The following is a 27,196-nucleotide window of genomic DNA, read 5'->3' on the forward strand; positions in this document are numbered from 1 at the left end:
ACATCACCGGAAAATAATGCCATTAAAAAGGAGTAGCTATCTGTACTACATCAGCACCACAGCCATATGTAAAGCAAGATGTCACCATGTACATTTTATCTGGTTTTTTGTAGGTTGACTGGCCTGGCACCTTTCTTGATCAGAATATATGAGGATCTATTTATCTGCTCAGCCAAAAAGATTTGTATACACTACCTACTTTCTTGGCCTAAATGTCAATATGAACAGTAGGTACAGATGGAATAGACTTGTCTCAGTTTTAATAGTGCCCAGCGGTTCCCTTAAATGCACATTTCCCATCTTTTTTTTGAAAGAGAATTTTAGAAATGAGTCTTGAGAACCATGGATATGCAGCGAAAGAAAAAGTCCCCAACACTAAGAAACTGGAAGCGCTTTCAGAAACAAGGAAACAGCATCTGTTAATGTTTTATTTTTCACTTGTGAAAATATATACAATGTATATTACACATACAGAGTCCCACAGCATGAGTCAGAGCTGGCAAAAAGGCATGTCTAGGGGGCAGATCTTCTCCTACGTTTTTTGGTTAGACCAACATTCAGTGCGTGGCAAGTGACAGCAGAAGCAACAAAAGCACAGAAGGCCTGTGTACATGACTCTGAAGAGCTAAGTCAGGGGTAACTCAGGAGTGTTTGGAATGGAGGTCATCTCTGGAGAAAACACCGTTTCCGCTCAGAGCCCTGTTGGAGAAGCGGAGAAGGTGCTGCAATCTGGTTAGACCCCAGGGGCAAAGCAAAAGCCAGGGCTTGCCAGCCAGTCTGCTCCCTTCTCCTTTCTCTCTTAAAACCTGAGGCCTCGGCTGATTCAAAGAGGCAAGTAACAGGACCCACTCCAGTCCTGCAGATTTGTGGTTAGCTACAGGATGGAATTTTTTTAACAGACTAAATATTTTCAAAGGTTGTAAACACTGTGCTGACGCTGGCAAAATAACACATAAAAAGAACATTTGCTATTCTTGTCGTGTAGGAAAGATACAGGCATAGATCTTTGGCTTGCCACGTGGGTGTGTCCCTATCGCATTTACCCAACACGGTAACAAACGAGATAATACATGAGATGATGGGATTATTTCCATCCTAGGCCAGCCAGGAAGCCTAGTAGGATTTGGCACAGCCGGAGCAGCTGACAGCCCTGGGAGGTGTGAGATGGGGCTTCACCACGTCCGGCTCGATGGACTCCAGCAGGTCACACTCATTGGCCAGGATATGCTTCACCAGGCACCTGGAAGCTTCATCAATGTTGATGTTTTCCTAAAGGAAGAGGGAAACAAATTCTTATTCAATATTCCGAATGATGTTGGAGCAGAGACCTTTAAGGGACAGAAGGGCAACATTTGGGGCAATTCATTTAAATATCCCTTCCTGGACCCTCACTTCTCATGAATCCTTCTAGTCCCCTCACTTTTATATATTCTTTTAAAGAACTTTTCTTTTTTAGCCCTTCACAAAAGTAAAACTATTTATTTTGTTTTGTCACATAGTAGGAACAGTGTTTTGTAGGCTCATTTAATAGGTTCAATTTAAGTTAAGAGGGCAATTTTCTTATTTTTCACCTACTCTTACACTATAATATTGTAAAATACTGTGTACTAAACACAAAATTTTGATCTTCACTAAAGTCAAATTTGACTGTTTTTATCACAATTTGTAGAACTTCTCTGATGTGTTTCCTCAAATTCAATGTAAAGAGATAAGGACTTGCTCGTCACAATGTTTTACTACAAAACCTTGCTGTCCAATTGCAAGTGTAGCTACTTATTCCTATTTTTTGTTTGCATGTCTTAGTTATCGATATATTTTGAGATCATGGCATAAAGTTGTATCACATGGAAAATGTAAGAGGTAGTGATGGTTTCCACATGGTATTTATGGTTAATGCCCAGTGGAATTAGATGAAAATAGTCGTTAGCATGTTCCCTATATTTCAAGCTCAACCCTGAGTTCACCTGCTGTGGAAACTTCAGGTAACTTTTCAAGTCCCAGCCAATAGCCTGGTTGTTTCCTCCCATTTACAGAGTCATAATAAAGATGCTTCTGCGGGTCACTGAATCCAAAACAAGGTAAAGTTCAGGTTGCTTTTGTTCTTGTTTGCGATGTTGTTCTATTTGGTCTGTGTACAAGACCAAGTTCATGTCTCTAGGCCTCCCCTTTCCTCACCTGTACAATCATCTTGACGACAATACTTATAAGAAATGTCTCCCCTTCACAGGGTGTAGTGATCACAGCTTTCACAGTGTGAATGGTATATGTACTTTACATACATAGTCTTTTTTAATTCCAAGATTTGTTTTCTGTTCTTATTGATTTTGTTATTGTTGTTGTTGGGGTGGGGGTGGGAAGGGCCTTACCTACCTTCAGCTCAAGTATTTGCCTTGTGCTGTGGAAGCTAGTCCATGAAGAATAGCCTCTTCTGCCCTCTTCTCTGCTGTGCAGGTGACTATGCCTTCCAGTCACTGCCCATGCTTGGCATGCCTCCTGCCACTCCTCCTCTTGCTGAGGTTGTTCCCGGGGTCACACTTGAACTACATGCTCCTGGGCAGTAAACTGACCAAGGTAAGGAAGGACACACCCAGCTCAACGCTTGGCTTTTGAGTCCAGCCACTTGTTCATGTGACCAATTGGAAGACAGGTTCAGGTCCTCTAATGTCTCAGATTCAAGGGAAGTGGGAATGTATATGTAGCCTTACCCAGCTTTCCAGGCCTTGGCTTTCTGGGCCAGCAGATCTCCCTAAATAAGGCCCACATTTGGGTGGTTATGGGGTGCTTGCCGAGCCATTACTAAAACAATACTTTGGTTCTCATTTGAATATTCCTTGTGTGTTAGGGAAGGAAGCCACGAAATCCCTTCCTAAATGCTAAACATGGGATACCATCATATCATGTCTGTTTGCACAGAATAAAACTGAAGTTTAGAGAGATTGAGAGACTCCCCCCAAGATTACACAGTGGGCGGGTTGGAGGGCCAGAACTCGCACCCAGTCTTTCTGTCATCAAAGCCTGGTTTATATTAAGCTATACTCCTTTTCAAGATTATTTTGAAGATCAAGTACAAGAACAAATAAAAGTTTTTACCACAGCACTAAGCCCAATAGATGCTAAATAAATCTTAGTTCCTTTCTCCTTCATACTTTAGAAGAAAAACATGCTTCAATGACAGGAAAATCTAGTTTTAACCATTAAAATGGGCCTTCCTTCATATACAATGTAAGTTAGATTAGGTGATCATATTTTAAACCCCCTCCTATAGTAACATGTCAGTTAAATGGGGTTTTCTCTTATTCATATGCAAAGTGGCAAAATCTAATAATGAGGATAGTGAAAGGCTGATGTGGACAAATCAATAAAAATCCATCATCATTATGAGAAAAGCAACTAAAACCTAAGTCCAACTAGTGGCAACCTAGCCAGATCATTTTAGTAAAACCTAAGATGAAACTGATGAAACTGTTAGTGAAGTTTAACACACTGAGAAAAGGCTAGTTGGTGCCAAGAACAGGACAGGGGACTGTGTCTAGTCCCCTCCGAGCCCAGGAGCGGCAGTGCCTTCTTTTAGACCACACATACGAACAAAGTGGCAGTTCATGGTGACTGAGCCACGTTCATTCATTCAACCAATGTTATTTAGATTCCCGCTGAGTACTAGACATATAAAGATAAACACATAAAATAAGTCCTGTCCTTAACTGAGCTTACTCATGAGCAAGGTTTATGTAAAATAGCAAGGACACAATAAGGTTGGAAGTGGCATCTGAGCCAGATCACCGTAGAAGCTTGAATGCTCAGTTAGCCAGGTAGAGTCACTGAGGTTGTTTTGCAGGTGATGTGTCAATAAATACAATAGAATAAATATCCATTGCTAAACAAAACTATACAGATGCTTAGCACTCGGTCTTATCACTTAACCCATCAGGAAGTATTTAGTAAATACCTATGATGTGTACCATGGTGCTGATTGGTATGAAAAACCTCTTTCAGATTAGAGATTTCAAGAGAAGTCAGAAAGAAGAACCAACCCATCATATACCACTATACTTAACACATATCATCTACAAAAAAAGCACAGTATATAGTAGTGCTTAGGGCACAGGCCTGAAGACAGACTCCGATCTCAGCACCCCTACTTTCTGGTTCTATGACCTTGGAAAAATTCCTTTACCATTCCTGCCTCGGTTTCCTCATATATGAAAAGGTAATTAAAAGATCTACTTTGTAGGTGACAGTACGTTAATGTTAATACTTAGCATATGTGAAATACTTAGAGAAATACTTAGATAAGGGCATAGAGTACATTTTCAATAAATGTTATCTACATATGCTTCTCCTTTAATTATCAGAAGAACATGATAATGTTATATATTCTATTCTCTCACTTTGCAGCTGAGGACACTTAGATTTTTGAAGGAGTAAGTGGCTGGACCCAAGACACACAATAGGAAGTGGTAGGACCAGGTGTGAACCCAGCGAGAAGAGTAAACACCAATATTTACCATATGCTTCCTACAAAAAGCAATGTGTTTAGAGTTTAAAGCACATGCTTTGAGCCAGACCCTGTCCCAACTCCTCCAAAAATATTTCTCCAAATACGTAAAGGAACAGCATGGGCAGGGCACATGTTTCCAACATAAACAAATAGGGGTGTGTAGTCAGGGCCTCAGGCAAAGCTGGTTTCTATTGCTGGTTCTTCAATACACCACTGAATTCACAGCCAAGGGCCTAGACGAGGAGAGGGAACAGCAGTCTGACCAATCTTCTCACTCCCATCTGTCCAAGGCCAGCACGGTTCACCAAACCCTGCCTGACAGGACCACGGGTTCAGACCTTCTGGGCAATTATACCAATGAGGTTTGTCCTGAAAAAAGTTCAGCCACTGTTAATATAACAAGAACAATTTATGTGACATCGATGTAACCTGGTGGCCAAGAAGAGTGGACTGGAATGCACATGTGTGAAGGACAACTTCACTGTACTAGTCAGTAGGGGAGGTAGACACTGCTGAGTGAGCATGCGTACCATGTGATCATTGCATTCAAAATGACTGAGTGAGTAGAGCAATGAATCTGCATCAAATTTTGCATTAAGCTTGTACATTCCTCCACGGAAACTATTCAGATGATTCAGAAGGCTGCGGCTATGGGCAACTGGTGATTGGCAGCTTCTTCACATCAACGTGCCTACTCACGAATCATGTCTCATGCAGAGATTTTTGGCAAAACATCAAATCACCCAGGTGATTAATATCCCCTACAGCCTAGATTTGATGCCCTTTGACTTCTGGCTTTCCCAAAAACTAAAACCACCTTTGAAAGGGAAGAGATTTCAGACCATCAATGAGATTCAGGAAAATCTGATGGGGTAGCCAATAGCAATTGGGAGAATTGTATGAGGTCCCAAGGTGCCTATTTTGAAGAAGACTGAGGTGTCATTGTCCTATATACAATGTTTCTTATATCTTGTATTTCCTTCAATAAATGTCTCTATTTTTCCTATTACATGGCTGGATACCTTTTAAACAGATCTTGTATTATTGACTGAGCTGCTTGGCACCCAAGCAGACACAGCCAAGTGCTTACTTTCTCAGTAATTGTGAAAGAATAGAACTGATGATGACTTAAGTGCAAAATACTACCTGGGAATTTTTATTTGTATTTATTGTAGAAAGTATTAACATCTTCAGAAGCATTTTTTGCTAAAACTGAAATTCACATACTCGATGAATTCCAGGAGAGGTTCACTTAGACTGAAGCTGACTGTGATTTATTTTCACATGCTTGCACTGCGACTAGATGGTCTATTGAGCAGAAGGTGGATGTGTGCTCATCTTTGTGCCTCTGCTTAGAATCTTTTCACTTATGTCAATAAGGATGCCAGAGAAACAGGCTTTGAAATGCTCAATAGGAATTTTAATAAACACAGATACTGGGAACCACCAGTTATTATTGAGTGTCTATGCTGTGCATATAGCAGGTGCTTTGCTTACAAAACTGCGCTCACATTCAACTGTCACAAAAATGTGCTAAAGAGTGAACAGCCATTTTTTAAAGGAGAGGAGAGACTTTAACCTTTAACAAAATTATGTCATTTACCCAGAGCGGAAGAAAATCTTGGTCAATCTGTCATTCTAACAAACTTGGCCTAATTCCACTTCCTATCTGGCTCCCACATAACTTACAGTGTCTCCTAGGACTAAAACAGCTATTAAAATAAATTTTATTTATGAATCAGTAGGTTTCAATCCTGGCTGCATATTCAGCTCGGTTGGAGAGTTAAAAAATGGTTACCAGGGCTTTCCTCCATGACATTGTTATAGTTTATCTGGAATGGGCGCAGCATGGGTATTTTTTAAAAAGATGTTCCCTTTCTTAAAATGTTCAGCCAGGTTCTAGACACACTTGCATAATTAAGCTTATCTTTAAAGGCACTCATTTTTAGTTCAATAGTGAACTTTCTGGAAATACTGAATACAGTGATTTTAAGCTGCACCGATTCTGATCTTCCTGTAGATCAAGGCATATAAATCTAACTATCTGAGGTCTTGGGTAATTGTCAGTTTTTTAATTAGTTCTTTAGAACATCTGTCTTGTGTCAAATTATTTAATCTCTGACCCCTGGCACCAGAGAGCAAAAATATTCCAGCAGAAAGCCTTCACATCTGCCTAGTTAGAAGCTGGCACAGAATTCGTCCTCCCTTAATCTTTCCAAATACATCAGCCTCAGACAAAACACCAAGTGTACCATAGGCTCTGAGGTTAGGGCACTAAATTCTTCAGCCCTGTGCAATTTTTATAGGAGCAGATGGCCCGCTGGATAACACCACTGTAAGAAGTCTTACACAGAACAGGGTTTTTTTAATCCTTACTCTAAAATTCAGCAGTCGTGTGTTGAGCACAGAAGTACCCAATGTTTTGCTAGTTTTCATTTACTTTAGTTCATATCTAACATGGGGTGAGTATTGTGGACACCTGTGTTTTTGTCTGCTTAGCACTTCCCTCCAATGCTTAATATCACTCCCCATTTCCCTTGGGTAACTGCTCCCTCCCTCTGTAATCATGAGTTTCTATTGAGGCTCCTCCAAACTGAGCCCTAAATCTCAGAAATTGTTCCCAGAGGGTGGCATTTCATTTAATCTTCACAATAAAGCTGAGGTGAGAGATGCTGCCCTCATTTTACAGATGAGAAAAGTGAAGTTCAGAGAGGTTAAATGACATACAGAGGGTCTCAGTAAGGAGCAGAATCTGACTTGCAACTTCAATCCCCAAAGCTTCCATACTTTTTTTTTTCTTTCTCCTTGCTGACTTCTTAGAGTCTATGGCCAGCAATTTGTTAATGCCCAAGCGAAAGTCGGCCTGAACCTGAAGCACATGGTTTTGCACATGCTACACTTTCTCCACATGAGGAAGAAGTGAGGAGTATGATTCATACAAACCAGGTCCTAATGATTCCCTACTGTCTGAAAGTTCCCAGGCTTTAGTCTATGTAACATGCACTGGGAAGGAGCCATACTGTCACTGATTTCAACACAGAGCAGAGTCACAATGTCAGCATGGAGATGTGGGGAAAGACGAGAAATGTTCACAAATAAAATCAGCTCGAAAGATTGTGTCCCTTTGACAATGCCTCCCCCATCCTCACCACAGTCCTGCTTCAGGCCTTGCCCTTTATGCACTAGATGTCAAAGTCCATTGCAAATCCTCTCCCCTCTTTTCTATAACGCCAAGGCCTTCTGTCTTATAGCTCTCTTCCTTTATCTCCACGCCCTCACACTAGCAGCCTCTAGGACCCTACTTCAGCCAAGAAACATCCACCAGCTTACACAGAACCTGTCAATATAAAATAGGGAGGGAAATTACATATCACTAATTCTAACTGCTCTCTCTGACATATCAGCAAACTAAGGCAAGAGAGTAGGAAAGTGACTAGTCTGCCATCACGCAGGCTACCTCTCTTAGTTCTTGCTGCTGGCCCTGCTTGCACACTTCTGTTTCCAGAAATATTATTTCTTCTGAGTAGTCTTGTCTCAGCACTATGAACTGTATCTTCAATGCTTCTTGGCACTTCCTACCTACCTGGCACTTACCAGACAGCACAAATCAAGCTCTGCCACCATTGTTAAAAAACAGTGCTTGGGTGAAAACATACAGGAACAAGAACTATGTGTGAAAGTGGATGTGTTAAGATTAAACAAATCCATGTTTATATCACCTTTTTGAATTTGGAATGTCATGATGCTAGCTAACTACCAGATCTCTGGCCTCAACCCTAGAACCTAAGTCTACCTCTCCCTGCCAAATCCCTGATGCCTACACCACAGCCAGATGAGGAGTCATTCTTAGCCTGAGCAACTTCACTTAGCTTGTGCTGCATAATTTACTTCTTCCTGTTGTGGAATAAAACACCATCCTCCCCTTTTTTATAATTCTACAAACTTTTAATAGCAAAAAAAAAGGTGATGCATCAATTTGAAGTTCTTATCATGAAATAATGAAATATCATGTAACTAAATGAAACAATCCATTTTTCAGCAAATAATCATTGAGCACTCTCTGTGGACCAGGCACCACCTGTCAGTCTGTACAATCTTTGCTTTAACATGTTTTAGAGTCAGGTCTTCGGTGGTGATCTTGTTAGTCCACACCTCTCCTGGCTTCTGCTTAGACTTAATGATGGTGACGTTTCCCCTTCTCTCCGTCACTGTGACAGTTCATCCTAGGTCAGGTCTTGCACAGTCTCTAACCACATGGCTCCAATTTCTTGCCACGGCAATTATCTCATATATGCCTTCTAGGCTGTGTCCTGACTACTCTAATTTAAGTGTAACCACAGTCTTACCTCATCCCCAATTTCCAGTTCAAAAAGACTTTGTTGGCTTCCATTGCCTGCTCAGAATCAGTCTGGACCACTAAAAACTGAGGGCCAACCAATATGGCCCCAACTTTGTTTTCCTGTCTCATCCCCACTGGCTTCCCTAACTTGGCTGGCTCCCCGCTGAACTAAACCACAGGCCATTCCTCAAGGTGCTTTGCTTAGGTTACTCTCACACCCTCTTTATCTGTAGATCCCCTGTCTGTCCAGAGCAAACATATCTCATCTGGGTTTTTTTTAATTACTTTTTTAATTTTAAAGGTTTTATTTAAAAATATTTTTTTAATTACAGTTCACATCAATATTATTTTATATTAGTTTCGGGTGTACAGCAGAGTGGTTAGACAAATATGTAATTTATGAAGTGATTTCCCTGACAATTCAAGTACCCTCCTCATTCGGAAATATTTAGCTACTTACATCTAACTGATTCAAAAGGATTTCATTTTATTCTGCTTTGAACTTTGAGATGTAACTCAAGTATACTTCTCAGTTTCCGAATCTTCTGGTCATCTTGAATTTTTATTATTTGTGCATTTGATCATTTAAGAGGAAAAGTGCAGTAGAAGGACTAAGAACTATCTTGGCTCTGCCAACTGCTGGTTGTGTGACCTCAGGGAAGTCACCATAACCTCTCTCCCAACCTTGGTTTCTTTACCTATGATCTGTGACAAAAACAATGCCAACTTTATAAAGTTGTTGAGGATGTGCATAAAATGAGATGAGATACGTGAAAGAACTCAGCAACAGTCTCAGCATATAATAGGCCCTGAAAAGAAAGTATAATGCTTGGGAAACAAAAGAACATTGCATTAACATTACTGATGAGGGGCTGAGGTGGTACACACGGGCATGTTTGTGGATGGCGGGTCAGCCATGGGGAATAGAGACATTTATGGAGTGCTTCTCCATTATACTTGTGTTTTTTCACTCTTTCCTAGGTGGTGCTACCCCCAAGTTTACCTTTCTCCATTTCTCTGAGCCTAGCCCCCAAAGAAATTCATGTGTTTCTTTTCACACGATTGCGACAGAGCAGAGAGAGATAATGCTAATAACCAAGTCGGGGAAATGTGCCTGACCGGTGATGACGAAGTGTGGACACTATTGCCCTGATGCGCCTCCTCTGGCCAATGCCCACCTCCATCGGGAGCTCGTTTGGGTTGGGTAACTCTCAGGTGCTTTCACAGCAGTCTCCTATATGAGCTGCTATCAAACACGATTGCAAAGACTTTTAGAAATGTGCCCTCTCACCAGAGAGTAAACTCCTTGAGAGCAGAAGTGGCACTTTTACGTACTAGGGGTGTTGCCAGCATCTCACACAGGGCCTGTTGGCACGTACATGCTCAAGTCATTTATGAATGAACTGGCCTATGAAAGGGAAAGAAAAATGGACCAATACCAACTAAAATTCAAACAAAAAATACTGTGAGATGTTGTGTGTTAAAATCTATTATACTGAAGTTTCTTTAACCTCAGGACAACTTTAGACAGAGCATGAATGGATGTGGATTTTAGCCCAAGTATTCCCACCCACTAGCTTAGTCACCATAAACTGATCAGGTCTTCTCTCTGGCATCAGTTTCACCAGCTGTGAAAGGAATTTATATTCCGCTTTTTTTTTTTCCAAACAGGCTTAAAGGTGACTCTTGAGACTATCTCCAGCCCTTGACTAATGCAGTTAAATGTGTGGGAGTCCTAAGAATAATGCTCCCTTAATGGGAATGATTTCTCACACCGAGAGTTTCATTATAGGATGTTTATTTAGGCAATCATTTACTTCTTCAAGTTCACTCTATCAACATGATTGGTCAGAAGTTGTGGGTTGCAAAAATCAGAAACCCACTGAACTGCCTAGGTCATCTGGAGGGTAGTTCCCAGGAGTGCTGGAATGGCTAAAGGATGTGGGCCATTCCAAGAACCTTAGGAAATAAAATTAAACTCTGAAACATCATCAGGTCAGCTTCCATTTAGCTGTCTGTCCAGCAACTTTTTTCATAGAGAGAGGGAGATAGCTCCCAACAGCATCTGGACTTATATTCTCATAGCTTTGCCACCCTTTGAAAAGGCATCCTACCCCCAAACTGGGTTGGGAAATCCTGGGGAAGGATACTAATGAGTCTGGCTTCAGTCACATGTTCCTGCTGGAGACTAAAGCAACTCTGAGTCCAGGGGAGAATGGTACCAGGAGGGACCCCACTTAGTCTATGTGGGCACTATTGGCCAATCACTGTAACTTGAGAGACAGAGTATGTGGGAGATGGTAACTTCCATTTGGACAACCTGTGGAGGGGAGCTGAAAGGGAATGATGGGGGGTAGGAATACAAAACTGGCCGTGGAAGAATCATTCCAAAATCAAGAAACCCTCAGTTGTATTTCCTATATCACTTCATGAACATTTGTAATCATCTACACTAATGTAGATATATTCATATTTTAGATGGACATAAACAATTTATGATTTAAAAAATAGAAAAATATTTTTATAAAGCTGTGCATTGTAAACAGACATATTTAGCGGCAGCTGATAACTTTAACATATGCAGAATAAGTGGACAGTTGAGGCTCTATTATTCAACATGCAAGAAGAGAAAAGTAGAATCAAAATGACGTGAAAGAAAGCACCTCTTCAAGGAGAAGGAAAGGGGCAAGTCAAGGAACATGTATAGAGAACCCATGGGCACAGAAAACAGGGTGGAGATTGACTGTGGGTAGGGGTGGCGGGCAGGGGAGAGCAAATTGGAACCGGGTGGGACAGCTGTAATTGAACAACAATAAAAAAAAGTGTTATACTTTTGATTCATTCACATCGGAAAAAAACAAAGCACCTCTTCAGAAAGGCATGAAGTAGTTGCTTAATAAGTTTTTCTGGAAAAATAAAAGAAATAATAGAGGTTTCTTGAAGCTTAAGACTTAACCTCAGTTCTTATTTTCTGGTTGTTTTTACAGAAGTCCACCTAATTAAATAGATTCAAAAGGACAGCAACTTTGCCAGATAAAAGGTGTTTTTGCTTCAAATGTAAACTTTAAAGATCTTAACTTTGTTCCTGAGAACCTTTAAGATGAACTGCATGTTTTCTTGCATTATCAAATATTATTTAGAAGACAACTTAGCTTTCCTTGCTTACCATGGGTACCTTTTACTTCTCTACATGATTCTCCTGGAATCATGTATATACAGCTATACATGTGTATAGCTAATTAGCTAGTTCTATGGGTTGATACTTTAATGATATACGGGATAGGATGAAGTTTTTTAAAAATATATACCTATTTCTAATTAAAAGAAAATAGGCAAAAGTATTAGTGAATCAACTTGTGACTTGATTATAGATCATGTAAACCAATTTTATAATTCTGGTTATTTTCTAAGCTATTTATAAGGAATATTTAGTATGTTAATAGCCACATTCTAAGGTATGAAACAAAAACCATAAGAGTGATTAATTTTGAACCATGAATAGTTTATAAAATCCTAACATCTTTTTCTTAGCTCTCAAGCCCAGACAACAAGAAGGAAACAGCATATCTATAAATATTTCATGAACTGTAAGATAGAAATATATAAGAATGAATGGAAAACTGTGTAGGTTTTTCTCACAGATGGAAAAAAATCTGTGAGACTGAATCAGGAGAAAAATCAGGACAGGAAGCTCAGATAAAGAAATGCTAACTATAAAAGCATGAGTAACCGGACAAAGAAGGGGGAGGAAAGAGATTTAAGAGAATGCAGTTTGACTATAGGAATATCTCATATAAAATCAGGCTCGAAAATAACATATGCAGCCTTGGCCAGGCAGCTCAGTTCATTGGAGTGTCCTCCTGTTTACCAAAAGGTTGCAGGTTCTACTTCCAGTTAGGGCACATGTCTAGGTTGTGGGTTTGACTCCATTCTGGTGCGTCCAGGAGGCAACTGGGCAACTGATTGATGGATCTTTCTCTCTCAGATTGATGTTTTTTATTCCTCTCTCTCTAAAATCAATATAAACATGTCCTCAGGGTATGATAAATAAATGAATAAATAAATAAATAACCAACTTATACAAAAGAAGGAAAGGAGAAGTGGACTGAGAACAAATTCAAGGGTGGTCTGAACTCATCTAAATGGGGTCAAGGACCTCAAACCAAGTACAAGGGCGTGCCCAGAGAAACTGCTACAGGCAGAAAATGATAGTACTGTATTGGGGCTTATTCAGAGCAAAAGTAGTATCATGGAGGGACAGACTAACATTTGAAAAATGTGGTATCAAGTTAACAGATGACCCAGAGATGTCAGAGTTAACACAAGAAACTAACTTCATTTGCTCTTGTAATAAAGATTTCAGGTTGAGTGATCAGGAGACCACCTTTTGCATCTTATCTTTAGTATAATGCCCCTATACTGTCCTGTGGACAGGGTGGCTATGGGTTGACTCCAAAGTAAAGTAGGTAAATTTAATTGGCTCAAATGGTGGCTGAGGACTACTAATTATTTAATTACATTAAACAAGAAGAGAGTCTAAGGCAGTGGCATAGAGCTTGAACCTCTGATGGGAACTCATTTCACTTTTATCAGAAGTTTGGACTAAGTCAAAATACCCATGCCCTCCACCACCAGCCCTCTCTCTGGCCTCAGTTTTTCATCTGAATGTGGGCGTGTCCAGGGATCTGCCCTTGATCTTCATACCTGCAGTTGGACTTTTCTCCTGAACTCCCGAAGCACAACCAACTACCTACTTGACATCTGCTCATACTTGTCTTCTAGATTTTAACATCACAGTAGTTCCCCACTTATCCATGGTTTTGCTTTCTATGGTTGCATTGACCTGCTATTAATCACTGTCCAAAATCTTTAAATGGAAAATTCCAGAAATAAATGACTTATAAGTTTTAATTTGCATGCCATCCTGAGTATTGTGATGAAATCTCATACTGTCCCCACCCCATATGCCGGGACGTGATTCATCACAGTGTTCAGTGTGTCCACAGTGTGCTCCATACCACCCATTAGTCACTTAGTAGCTGCCTTGGTTATCAGATGATTGTCATGGTATCACAGTGCTTGTGTTCTAGTAACACTTACAGTGGCCTAACACCACATCACAATGCCTATGTCATCCACCTTGTTTCAACTCCTCGGGCAGACACTGTATCTTCTCACATCATCATCACAAGGAGCATCAGTACAGTACAAGATACGTGAGAGAGATGGACCACATCACATAACTCTCAGTACAGCACATCATTATGATTGTTCTATTTTATTATTAGTTATTGTTGTTAATCTCTTACCATGCCTGTTTTATACATTAAACTATCATAGGTATGCATTAGAGGAAAAAAGATTGATATGTAGGGTTTAGTGCTAACCGTAGTTTCAGGCGACCAATGGGGGTCTTGAAACACACTCCCTGCAGAGAGGAGAGGGCTACTCTATACAAAACTGAGTCTTGGACATCTCCTCACTGATTCCTTCACATCCCAGAACCCCTACCTCAGAAAATGTTGACTCTATTATTCCAGTTGTGCAGGTCAAAAACTGTGGTGCTGTTCGCAAATCCTATCATTATCTCCTTATCCTCATCCAAATTGTCAGGAAATCCTCTGTGCTCTATGTTTAAAAATGCATGTAGAGTTTGATAACTTCCCACAGTTCCTCCTTTTTAGATAGTGCAATAGCGTCTGAGATGATATTCCCAACCCCCCCCCAGTATAACTCATAGATTCAACATAACTGCCAGCATGATTGTTCAAATTGCATCACATCTCTGATCAGACCCAATGTCTTCTCATCTTATTCCAGGCAAAACCTGAAGTGGTTCCAATGCACTAAAGAGTCAACATGACCTTGCCACTTCCCTGACCTCGTTTTTATTTTTCTCTTAAATCCCCACTGTCAGTTCCCAGCACAGAGCCTCTGCACACGCTACATCCTCTTCCTGGACCATTCCCCTCCACAGGAATCTATATGCTGAATAGTGTTCCTCCTTCAAATCTTTAATTCACAAAATAAAACACCTTCACAGTGAACCTTCCATGGTCGCATGTCCGAAATTGCCCTCCTTTCTTTGAACAGCCCCCTACCCACCACCCATATATGCCATACAAGCTCTAGACTTTCTCCCTTCTTTAATTTCTCCTTAGCACTTAGCTCATCTGACTAACTATACATTGCAGGTATTTATCATTTTGTTACCTGTCTTATCCATTTCACTGCAAACTCAAAAAGCAGGAATTTTATCTTTTTGTCAATTGGTGGAGTCCTGGAGTATACCTCTAAAACAGTGCCTATTGCAGAGGCGAAGTGCTCAGTCATTACTGAAGAATGAATGAATCAAACTACAAAATAAGGAGTTGGATCATAAGATGGCTTTGAAGTAATATTCAAATACAATTTTCCTGTGTTTCCATGCACTGAAGGAAGAGACATAATGACATGATAATTTGGAGGGTAAGTATGGGTTTCTCTTACTGTGGTAACACTAGACCTCTTTAGACTTTGATAATTTGACTTTTCTCCTCATATCTGCCCTCCTTTACGGAAATCTGAAACTCGAAATTTTAAACTTATAACCAAATGAGTGAGAAGATGATAATTCTGTCTCCAAAGGAACTCTTCCTTTCAAAGGAACTCATCTGGGGACAACTGCCATAAGACACCTCTTGAGATAGTATTAAAAAGTGGGGTTTACACACTAGGTTTCAGAAACTTTATATGGGTAATGCTAGGCACCTCATTGCCAATGCACTCACACTTTGTTTGGGGAACCCTGGGAAACATGAAAGGTAAGATGCGTGCTCTGTGCTTCTCAGAAATTGGGCCTGCACTGGAAAATTCAAAGTGACCAAGAGTTATTTCAACAGAGAACTTCCTTCCTCGGGAGCAACTTCTGACAGGCAAAATTATACTCACAAGATGACCTGACTTCATTTAGTTCGAGGAAATGGATTTACAACTCTTGATTTTTCTGTCATTGACTTTTTCTAAAATATTCCTAGGGCAACCTAATCACTTCGGAACATCCCTGGACACGCCGGGCTAACCTCGTTTTTAAACACTGCCCCAACATGTTAGGTCAGTGAACAGGCTGCTGAGGAGCTGCTGCTGCTGCTTCTGGCTTATGTCTAATGGGATATTGATTTTCCCCCAACCCCTGCAGGCTCCCCAAGGAATCAATAACTCACTTGTCAGTGAAGCAGACAGAGATGAAATAGAAGACCTTGGGAGAGCAGGGCTGTCACCCACAAATCTAAGGGTGTTTCAAAGATGGCAAACAAGACACATTAAAGAAGGTAAAGGACCACAAAACCAAGGACAAACAAAATCAATACTGAAAAATATGAAGTAATACAGAGAGGAAGAAGTCAAGCATGTCTTAGTAACAAAACCTCTCCTGAACCAAGGAAGCAACCCTTTGCAGAGGGTTCTGAAAATGGTCCGCACAGAGACAGAGCTGTGGCTTTTTTTTTCTTTTTTTATAGTACAGGCTGAGATAGAAAGCACCAGGTAGATACAGAATGAATCAGCCCTGGGTTTAAAACTCTAGTTCTGACACTCACTAGTTGTGACTTTCAGTAAGTTTCTTAGCCTGCTGTCTTTATTCTCCACTTATCCTCATGATAAAATGAAGATAACATAATACTACTTAAAAAGAAACATAATAAATTAAACTATGAACTAAGATTGAGTCAGAAATAAAGTAGACAATCAACAAGGGGTGAAAGGGCATGGATACCTTCTAGTTAAGTGTGGCACACTGAGTAAAATACGTTTATCTGTTTCTTACCAAAACTTAAAAAATTATTTCAAAGAAACAGTATTTAAAATAGAATCTCAAGAATGAAAGTAATGAGAAAATGTACATCAGTATTCAAGAGATTTCAACACCTTTTTAGAAATCTGAAAGTAATAGAGAATAATAGTGGATTTACTAGCATGTACACAGCATGGTTGCAGGGGGTGTGAAGGGAGATATGGACACTAAGAGAGCTCAGTAATTCCCACAGAATCCAAGACCCATGTACTGACAGTGGCTGAAATCAGGAGGACTGGGTCAAGGTCAGAATGGGGAAGGTCAACCACAGCCTTTCCCTAGTCTTCCCTGTAAAATACTAGCAGCTAGTCATCTATACCCCTAAGCAAAAACTGGTTTATCCTCTGAATAAATGAAAGGGGGAAAAAAACTTGTGGATCAAGAGACAGTGAAAAATTCTCCTATGTAGGTGGCGTGAGACAGAAAAATGTGTCAATGAAAAGCCTGCCAATATGGCAGCTGAACCACCACACACCCCCTCACAGAACTCTAGCATCCTCCCCACTACTGGGACAAAAGATTTCTGTAGGAAGAAAAACCCTCCAATAGCTGACATTTGGAAGTCCCCAGCAACTACCAACCTAAAGTGAAATGCACTGATCAATAACCAACACAGCCACTAACCAAAAAGCCTACTAAAACACATAGAGCTTAGTATATGCTTTTGGTGGTCTAGTTCCTAAAAATGAATGTTCTACCAAGGATCATCAGATGTTTAGAACAACCTACATATGAACTGTAAAAATAACTCTAATAAAATATCTAATGCAAGAGACAAAAAGTACTTTAGAAAACGAATTAGTATTTTCACAAATACAAGTGATTACATTCTTAACTAAAAATAGGATGCTATGAAAAAAGAATAATCAAAACAGAAAAGCTCTTCAAATTTAAAATTGTGATTGCCGAAATGAAAATTACAATAACAGATTGGGAAGTGACTCAAAGAAATGTAAAAAATGAAATAAAAATGACAAAGTGCTAAAAATATTAGGGGAAAAAAAGTATAGTAGGTGCACAGACTTAATTCAGGAAGTTGCACTAAACCAGGAACTTCATAAAGAAAGAACAAAGAAAATAAAGGGGAGAAAATTCTCAAAGAAGTGATATTTCTCAGAACATAAGCTGAAAGAGTTTATAGAGGGCACTGAACAAAGGTTCACATGGAGCATAGGACTGTGGAATTTCAGATCACCAGGGGTAAAGAGATGATCAAACGTTAAGAAGCTGCCTTTCTCTCAGGTAAAGGTAATAGCTTCTTCAAGTGCTCTCACAGAGAGGTCAGCAGTTTTATGGAATTTCATACTATATTATAATTATTCGTTTATGTCTCTTTTCTTCCAGGAGACTGGGAACATCTCAGTGGGGAGAAATGGCACCCTTTATCATCAGTGTTCCAATGCTTAGCAAGGTAGTGGCCTGAATACAACCTGAATAACAGGAGTGATTCAAGGAATAGTTCAGGAATGAATGATGGATGAATGACTGAATGAGTGAGTGAATTAATGAACAAAGTGTAACACCACGCCTTTTAACCAGGGTACATATGAAAATCACCAAAAAACTGTTCTCCAACGTCACACACTCTATTCCCCTCCAAGTATTCCTAAGAGTAGGGACAAGGGTCTTGTGGAGGATGAGTAACTGTTTAGAAGGCTGCCTGGTGTGGATGTCCGGGTGTGTGTGGCATCTCCAAATCAGGGGATTTGGTTTGCAGAAAGGCTGATGAAGTCAGTTTCAGACATGTGGGGTTTGGAGAATTGTTAGAATGATATCCACGTAGAGATCCAGAGAAATATTAGGAATCTGAAGTTTGAGAAAGAAGTCATGGCTAGTCATCCATGAGGAAAGTTGGCCCCAGAAGCAGAATCTGGTTGTAACCATTCTTTGGTCTGAGAACAGGAGACATAGTCTACCAGTGAAGACTAGGGACCATATTCAGTCATGGTCTGTACCCAGCTAAAACCCAGACAATGTTTTCATTCCCAAAGGAACCAGAATTCTACCTGCTCTTTCCATCTGTCATCACCTACACTTTTCCAAGTAGCTCATCTCTGTTTCAGATTAAACTCAAGATAGAATAGAGCCTCAGGAGTATCCTTCCTCCTTGAAATACGGAGAGACAGGCACATAGGTCTTTTTCCTTATAAGGTTTTTATAGAAATAAATATAATGAGAAGATAGAATAGAACAACATTAAATGCCTTCCCTCTGTATATCAAGCTGTGGCTATACCCTTTGAGTGAACATTTCTATTTCCCTACAATGCCTTAGTCTCACTTGGACTTCATATTATTCAGTAAATTATAAGCATAGACCTAGACAAGCTCTCAAGAATGAATTAACTAATGATAATAACTTAAATGTTATAATTAATTTTTACTGATTCTCAAGCAAATGAGTAACTTGAATTTAAGACCCTTGTACTTAAGCTACTCTGGACTTTAAGAAACTATTCCATTGTTCATGTAGGGCATGAAGAATTTGTTAGAGCAATGATTCTAACAGTTGTACCACAGACTAGTGGTCATTACATAAAATGATCACGCGCAGCCCTCAGTTGGAGTACCGCCCCTTAACTGAAGGGTTGTGGCTTCAGTTCGCAGTCGGGGCATATACACCTAGGTTGCGAGTCCAGTCCCTGGTCCAGGAGCATACTATCCCTGTTCCAGGTGTGTATGGAAGGCAACCAGTGGATGCTTCTCTCACATTGACTGATGTTTCTCTCTCTCCCTTCCTCTCTTGCTCCCCCTCTCTTTCACTGTCTCTAAAAAGTGAGGAAAAAACGTCCTCGGGTAAGAATAAAAAAAGTTTTTCTTAATGATCATGCCTATTAAACATTTCCTTTAATTCATGCCTCCTAACTGCTGATTTTAGATCTCAGTTTGGGTCCTTACTTTTATGTCCCTAAATTCAGCCAGCTCTAATCAGATCAGGCAAGAATACAGGGTCAAGTGTGCTATGGCCAGTTAAGTCAGTGCAGACACATCACAAGATTCATCTAATTCTTCAGAAATGGCCACCTAAAGCCTGGAATACCTATTTCCCTAAAGCCTGTAATATCTATTCCCCAAAAGGGAGTTTTAACAATAAACATTTTAGGAATAAGAACTGGCACCTAATAACAGGCTTTGAACTCAGAAAGGGCTCAATATACATCGTTCGGAACCACAATATTCAATACAAATTGTGTTACAGTAATGAATACACCAGTGACTGTCAAAATTTTTTCATGGTTTGACATTTGAAAAATGGGAGCAATCAGAGATGGTCTAATACCCAGCTTAAAAATAAAGGAATTTCTAAAAAATGATGTTCTATATTCAATCCATTAAACATGAATTAGAATAACCATCTACCCATACCCAAGTGTAATTATCTATGAATTTCCAGTTTGTATAAACATACTATGTTTCAAAGTGCATATTTTCTAGAAGCCTATAGAAAGGATGTGTGATACTTCTCTTCAAGCAGCTTCCAGAAAACTAGCCACTTCTTAAGTGCGGCATATTTCAGCTTGCAGAGCAATTAAAAAATAATGGTAATAATAATAAAAGCTCACTAAACTCAATAAGACACAGAAAACTTTCTCTCCACATGAAGATTCTAGGCCAGCACGTCCTAAATTTGTTCTACTGCTTTGCCGAGTGTTCTGTGTGGCCGGAAGCCTTTAGGAGCAGCTGCGCAGTTAGTCCTCTTTGAGAGGAGGTTGCAAAACGCCATCATGTGCATAACTGACCTTAATTCTAGAAATCAAACTGCCAAAAGACATATTTTGATTTTGAAATGTTAACATATGAAGGAGCAAAAGTGTATGTTAGAATAAAAAAAGTAGGGAGTAACCTCATACAGCTTTAGGGAAGTCACCTAAGTCTCCATTTTTTTCCTTTAATATAGTCATAAAAATAATGCCCACTTTGTAGGGTCATGGTAAGGATCAAATGAGTTCCTACACATAAAAATCTCTGCACAAAGCTAACATACAGCAAACAGCAAGAAACAGTGCCATTGTTATCACTGGAGATTTGGAATGCACATTTGAATATCAAAGTCCTGAGAAGTCCTTCAGCAGAGGAAGCATTTGTTTAAGTTGGTTTTCTCAAATGCTTTTGACCATGTCTACTAATCCAGTTTCTCAGCTGTTAAATAGAGAAGCTGGTGATGAAACAGTTTACTCAAGGCCATTGGGTAGCTTGCAGCATTGTTCAATAGTGTAGGCAAACAGACTCAACCACCCTAAGCTTCTGGAAACTCAAACCCCACACAGGACAGGCCTGATGAGGGCATGGCTGTGGCCACCGCTGGGCGAGACTTGGTCTTGTCATCTGCAAATCTCCAAGAAACTCACCTGAATACAACTGTTCCTGGGGCCAGCAGTGATTCCATTTCTGTGTCAAGTACAAGACCCTGAAAACTCTGCTGTCTATCAAGGATGGAGAGGCCCGTTCTTCCACCACACTGCCTGGGGAAAAGTGGATTTTGCACTGCACCTTCTTCCTCTGGTTGCTCACTTCTGAGTCAGTATGACTGGTGGAATCTAGGTTATGAGCCTGTGCCCTAGCTGCAGACAAGGCAAAGGAAGAAGGCTTCACAGGTTCTTCCTGGGGAGGTGAGCCTCCCGTGGCTAGAAGTTCCCCAAAGATAGCAAATGTATTTAACAGTTGCTGGAAAGCCTAAACACATGAAAGATATCTGCTACCCTGTGAAACACCCACTCTTCCCCCTGAAAAATTAACTTTCAAGGGAAAACACTATTGGATATACTCCTTCTCTTTGTGGGACCCACATCAACATTCTTCTGTTCAGCTTCAGGGAAAAGAAGCAAATGGAGTGGAGTTTAATGTAAGAAAGTCATTCCTAGGACACCCACTGATCTTACAACATTCTGAAAAGAGGGTGTGCCTAAAATGTCACTGTAAGTAGGGCGGAAACAGCCATGGAAATCTGCCAGGAGGAGGGCCGGGGTGGAGCGACCAGGAGAAAGGATACTGCAGTTCTTTCTGTGAGTTTGGTCCCGGTCACTACGGGTGGACAGATAACGCTTGCTCTGTCATTTCCTGTTGACATTGGTGTTTTCCAGGTGTCCTGTTTCTGAACACAGCCGCAGACAAATAACTATACAGCAAGAGCAGGATGGAGCACCTGGGAAAGAGCTGGGATACAGAAACAGATCCTTGCTCCAACTACTGCTCAGATGGCCACGCACAGATGGGGACACCCAGACCAGCAGGTGGACTGTGGGGACCGATAGTACAGATGTTAATGATGATGAGGGTGCGTGTGAGTGTGTAATCAGACATAACATATCCAGGGACTTCACATATATTATGTCACTTCTTAAAGGTGGGTGGCTATGATCATAGAGTGAGTATAAATGGAGCAACTGATGAGGATGCTAGCAATGAGCACCAAGAATGGACCAGGAGCCCTGGATGGTACAGCTCAGTGGATTGAGCTCAGGCCTGTGAACCAAACAACTGCAGTTTGATTCCCAGTCAGGGCACATGCCTGGGTTGCAGGCCAGTTCCCAGCAGGGGACACACAAGAGGCAACCATACATTGATATTCTCTCCCTCTCTCCTTCCCTTCCCATCTAAAGATAAATAAATAAAATCTTAAAAAAAAAAAAAAAAAGAAGGCCCTGGCTGGTGTAGCTCAGTGGATTGAGCACGGGCCTGCGAACCAAAGATCACGGTTCGATTCCTCATCAGGGCACATGCCTGGGTTTCAGGCCAGTTCCCAGCAGGGGCCAGTTCCCAGCAGGGGATGCACCAGAAGCAACCATACATTGATATCTCTCTCCTTCCTTCCTTCCTTCCCTTCCCTTCTAAAGTTAAATAAATAAAAATTTAAAAAAGAAGAAGAATGGACCAGGTAAATGGGTCAGCAGCTAGCAGAATCCCGTCAGCCACTGACATGGGCCCAGAAGACAGGAATCCCAGCTTTGTGGGTGTGGTCACAAAGGCAGGGCAATGCCCTCATTCTAAAGGGACAAATTTTGTAAAGACTGGGCTTGGGCACAGGAATGCATAAAATAGCCACTAGTACAGCTCAGATGTGATGTGGACAGTGTGATGCATTGGAGCTTCTGATCGATAGACTGAGCATATACATTTTAATTACAAACCAGGAATGAGAATCTCAATAATAATTATGCTAGGACAGTAGGCATAAACCAAGAATGTTCCAGGAAAATGGACATATGATCTCCCCAAGTACACATTATCTAGCCCTAGTGAATCCACAGGTTGAATTCAAGTAAACACGACTGATGGGAAGAATGCCCATCAGTGGTTGAAAAACAAAGAAAATTTGCCTTAGGAGAGACTATACTTCTAGTCTTTCATTTTTTTTAAATATTTTATTTATTTATTTTCAGAGAGGGTAAGGAAAGGAGAAAGAGAGGGAGGGAAATGTTCAATGTGCAGTTGCCTCTTGCACACCCCCTACAGGGGACCTGGCCCACAACCCAGGCATGTGCCCTGACTGGGAATCAAACCAGCAACCCTTGGTTCACAGGCCAGGACTCAATCTGCTGAGCCACAGCAGCCAGGGCTCCTTTGGTTTTAATATTTGAAAATATTTAATGTAAAAATCGAGAGATGCTAGCACATATTTAATTTTCATATTTTTCTCTCTTAATTCACTGCCAGAAGCTACCCATGATTATTCCAGCAACAATAGCACAAGGCATGAAAACTCTATGAAGCTACTCCAGGAGATTGAAGAGCAAGAGGGTCAATGACTCTGGGTGGTGGGGTGAGCGGCAGGATGGAGGCTGGTTTCAGTGACAAACTCCTCTATCACCCTGCAGGCTCCAGCTCCAAAGATGGCAAAGCTGATGGTAAGACCCACAGGACTTCTGCCTTGGGTGCATTAGAAATTTCTCAGACAGAACGAAGGAAATCAGATGTGTATCACCAGACTGACTATGACGTCACTCAAGAGGACTCTAATTGTTAGTAGATTCACTTTCTAAGAGAATGATCTCTATGGGAAATCTTCCTGATCCCAAATGTAATCAAAGAAGGAATCGGCAGCTGTCTCCAAAGGCTGCCATCTTAGCTCCAGGCTGACAGTTTGATCTGGGCCTTTATTTTGTGAATGCAGTAACATTATCCTCAGAAAGTAAACAGAGCTTCATCTGATACTTTACAAAAAGACCTTTTGAACAGTGTGACGCTCCAGCATGTCAATGCTGCAGTATTATTTCTGAGCTTCTAGGTGTTGACTTTGAATACTAACCTGGCACCAGGAAGCCCTTTTCACTAGCGAGATATGCAAAAGGGCAATTTCAGTGGCAGCATGTTTGGAAGAAGGAGAAATGCTGAATGCAGGCACTACCTTTAACAACGAGGCTTTGTACCCTCTTGGTTATATTGAGTGCACTTCAGGCTTGTGAAATCCCCTCCATCTCTCTCTGTCAAAAGTTTCTCATCAAAGTTTACATGTGCAGGGATTTAGAGGATTATATAAATCCAGACTATAAGGTCAGCGGGGCCTTAAGTTAATGAACTTCATGCCCCTAGGCAGAGTTCAGCTAGGCAGTGGCTGAGCAGGAATGCCAGAGTGGGCAGAGAGATGTCCAGAAAGGCCTTGGTCCCACAAGCAATTTCAGCTCGCCCCACAAATTCATAGACTTCTCCCTCTTTCTTCTATTTTTCTTGCTAGCACTGATTCACTATCCAATACCCTGTGTTTTTACTTATGTTGTGTTGTTGTTATGATCATACATGAAATCAGGGTTCTGTGTTGTGTAAATATCTCTATTCTTAGTACCTGCTATGAAACACTTGTGCAATAATATTTGTTGAATGAATAAATGATAGAAGAGTCCCCTCTGCATATAAATGTAAGTCATTCATTCAACCTGGTTTCCCCCTCCAATATAAAGTAACCAGTTGAGAAAAAGAGTTCTCCAAAATCCACTTCTGGGCTGAAAAGGGACTCTATTGAAACAAAGGAACAGGCAGGTGCTGTGGAGGGCGGGGCTAAGAGACGGGAATTGTTTTAAAAGCCAGACTAACATTCAAGAATCAAGACTATAAAAAATGCATCATTTCTTAAATTTCTGTAACTTAGTCACATCTGTGAGTTTTGCTCTGTCTTTACAACAATAAATTCTCTAAACAAAACCCCAAAAAGGTTTAGTGACATTAGGAAGTAGAAAATGATAGCTACTGTGTCTTAAATAAAAGGATGCACCCTAAGAAACAGAAGGACAAGGAACTTTAACGGGAAAGTAAGGGAAAATAAAGGGGGAAATTTCACTGAGACACCAAGAAGGAAGACAAGGCACTGAGAAGTAATTTCTAAACACAAGGCCCTCTTAGCGACAGCCCGGAGAGAAGGTAGGGACCAAGACTCCCCATGAAATGGTAGAAACAGAAATAATTCCGACCGGGCCAGAAAGTGCCAGCACAGCCTGCTTATCCCTCTGCATCATCTCCTGACCCAAGCAGTTGCTTAATCCTGCCGGTGTTTCCACTTCAGTGAAATTCTCACATCACGTTTTCCTTTCAATCCCTAAAGCCATTTGCTTAATTCAAAGGCCTGTCATTTTCCCATAAGAATGCAGTAATTACCATGCTGCTGTGTCCAGGTCTACCCACATGCAATCCATCCTCCCCTGGTTCTCAGGGCGAATCGGGCCATTCTACTCTCCAGCAAAAAAGCAGTCTGAGGGTCCCCCTCAGCCTATTAGAATGGTGTCCACTCAAGTCATTTTCAAACCATTCTCTAATGTTCACAATAAGGCCTAAGTGTAAATTCCATAATGAGAAATCGTACAGAGACAATGCCTATCTGTTTGACAGCTGAACTTCAAACAACTAGCCCAGTGCCTGTGTTCCACAAGTATTTAATACCTTCTCCACAAACAAATAAAAGTGGAAAAATCATAATATAAAACTGTAGAATGAAACCCTAATAATGGAAAACACAGACATGCATATAGAAAATATCAGAAAAATACAGCAAAACATTTATTTATATTTTATTTATGCATTTTTAACTTTCAAAATTACTGTTAAAGTGGTCTTTCTCTCTGATACTGAGATGCAAAAATACTGTCTGCACACACGAAAAAAGGGATTTGAGCAAAAGTCATCTACCTGACTGCAAATCAGAAAGCAGCACGGGGTATAATGGGAGGTATAATACCGTCACCACCCACATCTGACTCTTCATTTCCCGCCCTGACCACACCCCACTTCCCTGCTACCCCTCGGCCCCCCCAAGAGAGTGAGCAGTGCCAAGCCACATTATAGTCTTTATATTTCTATCTGCCGTCTACTTTCTCACTGCACTATCCAAGTATTCCCAATGCCACAGTCTGTGTTCTTGTTATCTCTCTATTTCCAGAGCAAAGCATAATTCCTGCCATGGAAGAACTTATCATATGTTGATGGAGCAAGTTAATTAACGCATGAATAAGGCAGAAATACCGACTCAGCGACCCATTCAATTCATTTACTCTAACATCATACTTACCTAATGGGGTTGTTCTAAGGACTAATGAGAAGATGTGTGTAAAACATACCTAACACATAAGCACTCAATAAACAAAAACATTTATTAACTATTACCACCAGGATGACGTACAAGATGCTTTGCTCCCTTAGGCACAATCATCTTAAATTGAGGATGACAGTTCTTGCTCTGCCCATCTTACCTGCTGAGGTGAGAAAGAGCTTAAAGGAGTTTGGGAACTATAAATCACTAGCCAGACACATATTATTATCATTATGATGATGATGATTCCATGCCATTTCTTTTGTGAATCTTGCCTACAATAAGCTTACCACTGAAGGTCATATTACCTTTGCTGATGTTTCAAACCATCCCACGAAACCATGCTCCTTGCAGAACTCGTCCATCTTGAGGCCATTATTCATGAGCACATCCTTCCCCTGGTCACATTTGTTGGCCAACAAAACAACAGAAACTGGTTTCCCATTAGGGAGACTTAACTTTGAGTCCAAGTCATTTTTCCACTTTGTCACTGCTTCGAATGTAGCTGGCCTGGTGACATCAAAGACAATGAATGCACCCATGGCTTCTCGGTAATAGACCCTTGTCATGTTTCCAAATCTTTCTTGACCTATCACCAAAGAAAAACAGAAATAAAAACTTACTGCAATACTAAACCCAAATGTTGCAATGTTATGAGGCCTCCAGTGTGAGCTGTGCTTCACTGCTTACCTTTAAGGAATGAACTAAATATGCAATCACACAGCTTTGATCCTGATACTGGAGTCCAGAAACGATTCATCCATTTGACAAGTATTTATTGACACTTCCGGATACCATTTGATATCCTAGAACTGTGCTAACACAGGATGCCCCTAGCCACATATGGCGACTTAAGTTTAAATTAGATAAAACTGATTAAAATTTAAAATCCAGTTCTTCAGTCACATCTGGTTCTTGTGCTACATCTTAAGTGTTAGTAACCACATGTGGCTACTGGCTACAGTCTTACACAACTCCAGTACAGAACATTCCTGGTATCACAGGATGTTCGCTG

At 40.7% G+C, this 27,196-nt stretch overlaps 1 protein-coding gene across 1 annotated transcript in view; it reads right to left on the reverse strand.

The window, feature by feature from the left end:
* Positions 1–414: 414 nt before the first annotated feature.
* Positions 415–27,196, reverse strand: part of RAB38 (RAB38, member RAS oncogene family) — a 124,022-nt gene continuing 97,240 nt past the window's right edge. Inside the window, exons 8-9 of the mRNA XM_053670872.1 lie at positions 26,490–26,770; positions 415–1,269 (exon numbers count right to left, since the gene is read on the reverse strand). Coding sequence (XP_053526847.1) covers positions 1,114–1,269; positions 26,490–26,770 — 437 coding nt within the window. The 3' untranslated portion in view covers positions 415–1,113. The remainder of the gene's footprint in view (positions 1,270–26,489; positions 26,771–27,196) is intronic.

This window comes from Artibeus jamaicensis, unplaced genomic scaffold (genome assembly GCF_021234435.1).
Source record: "Artibeus jamaicensis isolate MK-2021 breed Jamaican fruit bat unplaced genomic scaffold, CSHL_Jam_final contig_64, whole genome shotgun sequence".
Lineage (NCBI taxonomy): Eukaryota > Metazoa > Chordata > Mammalia > Chiroptera > Phyllostomidae > Artibeus > Artibeus jamaicensis.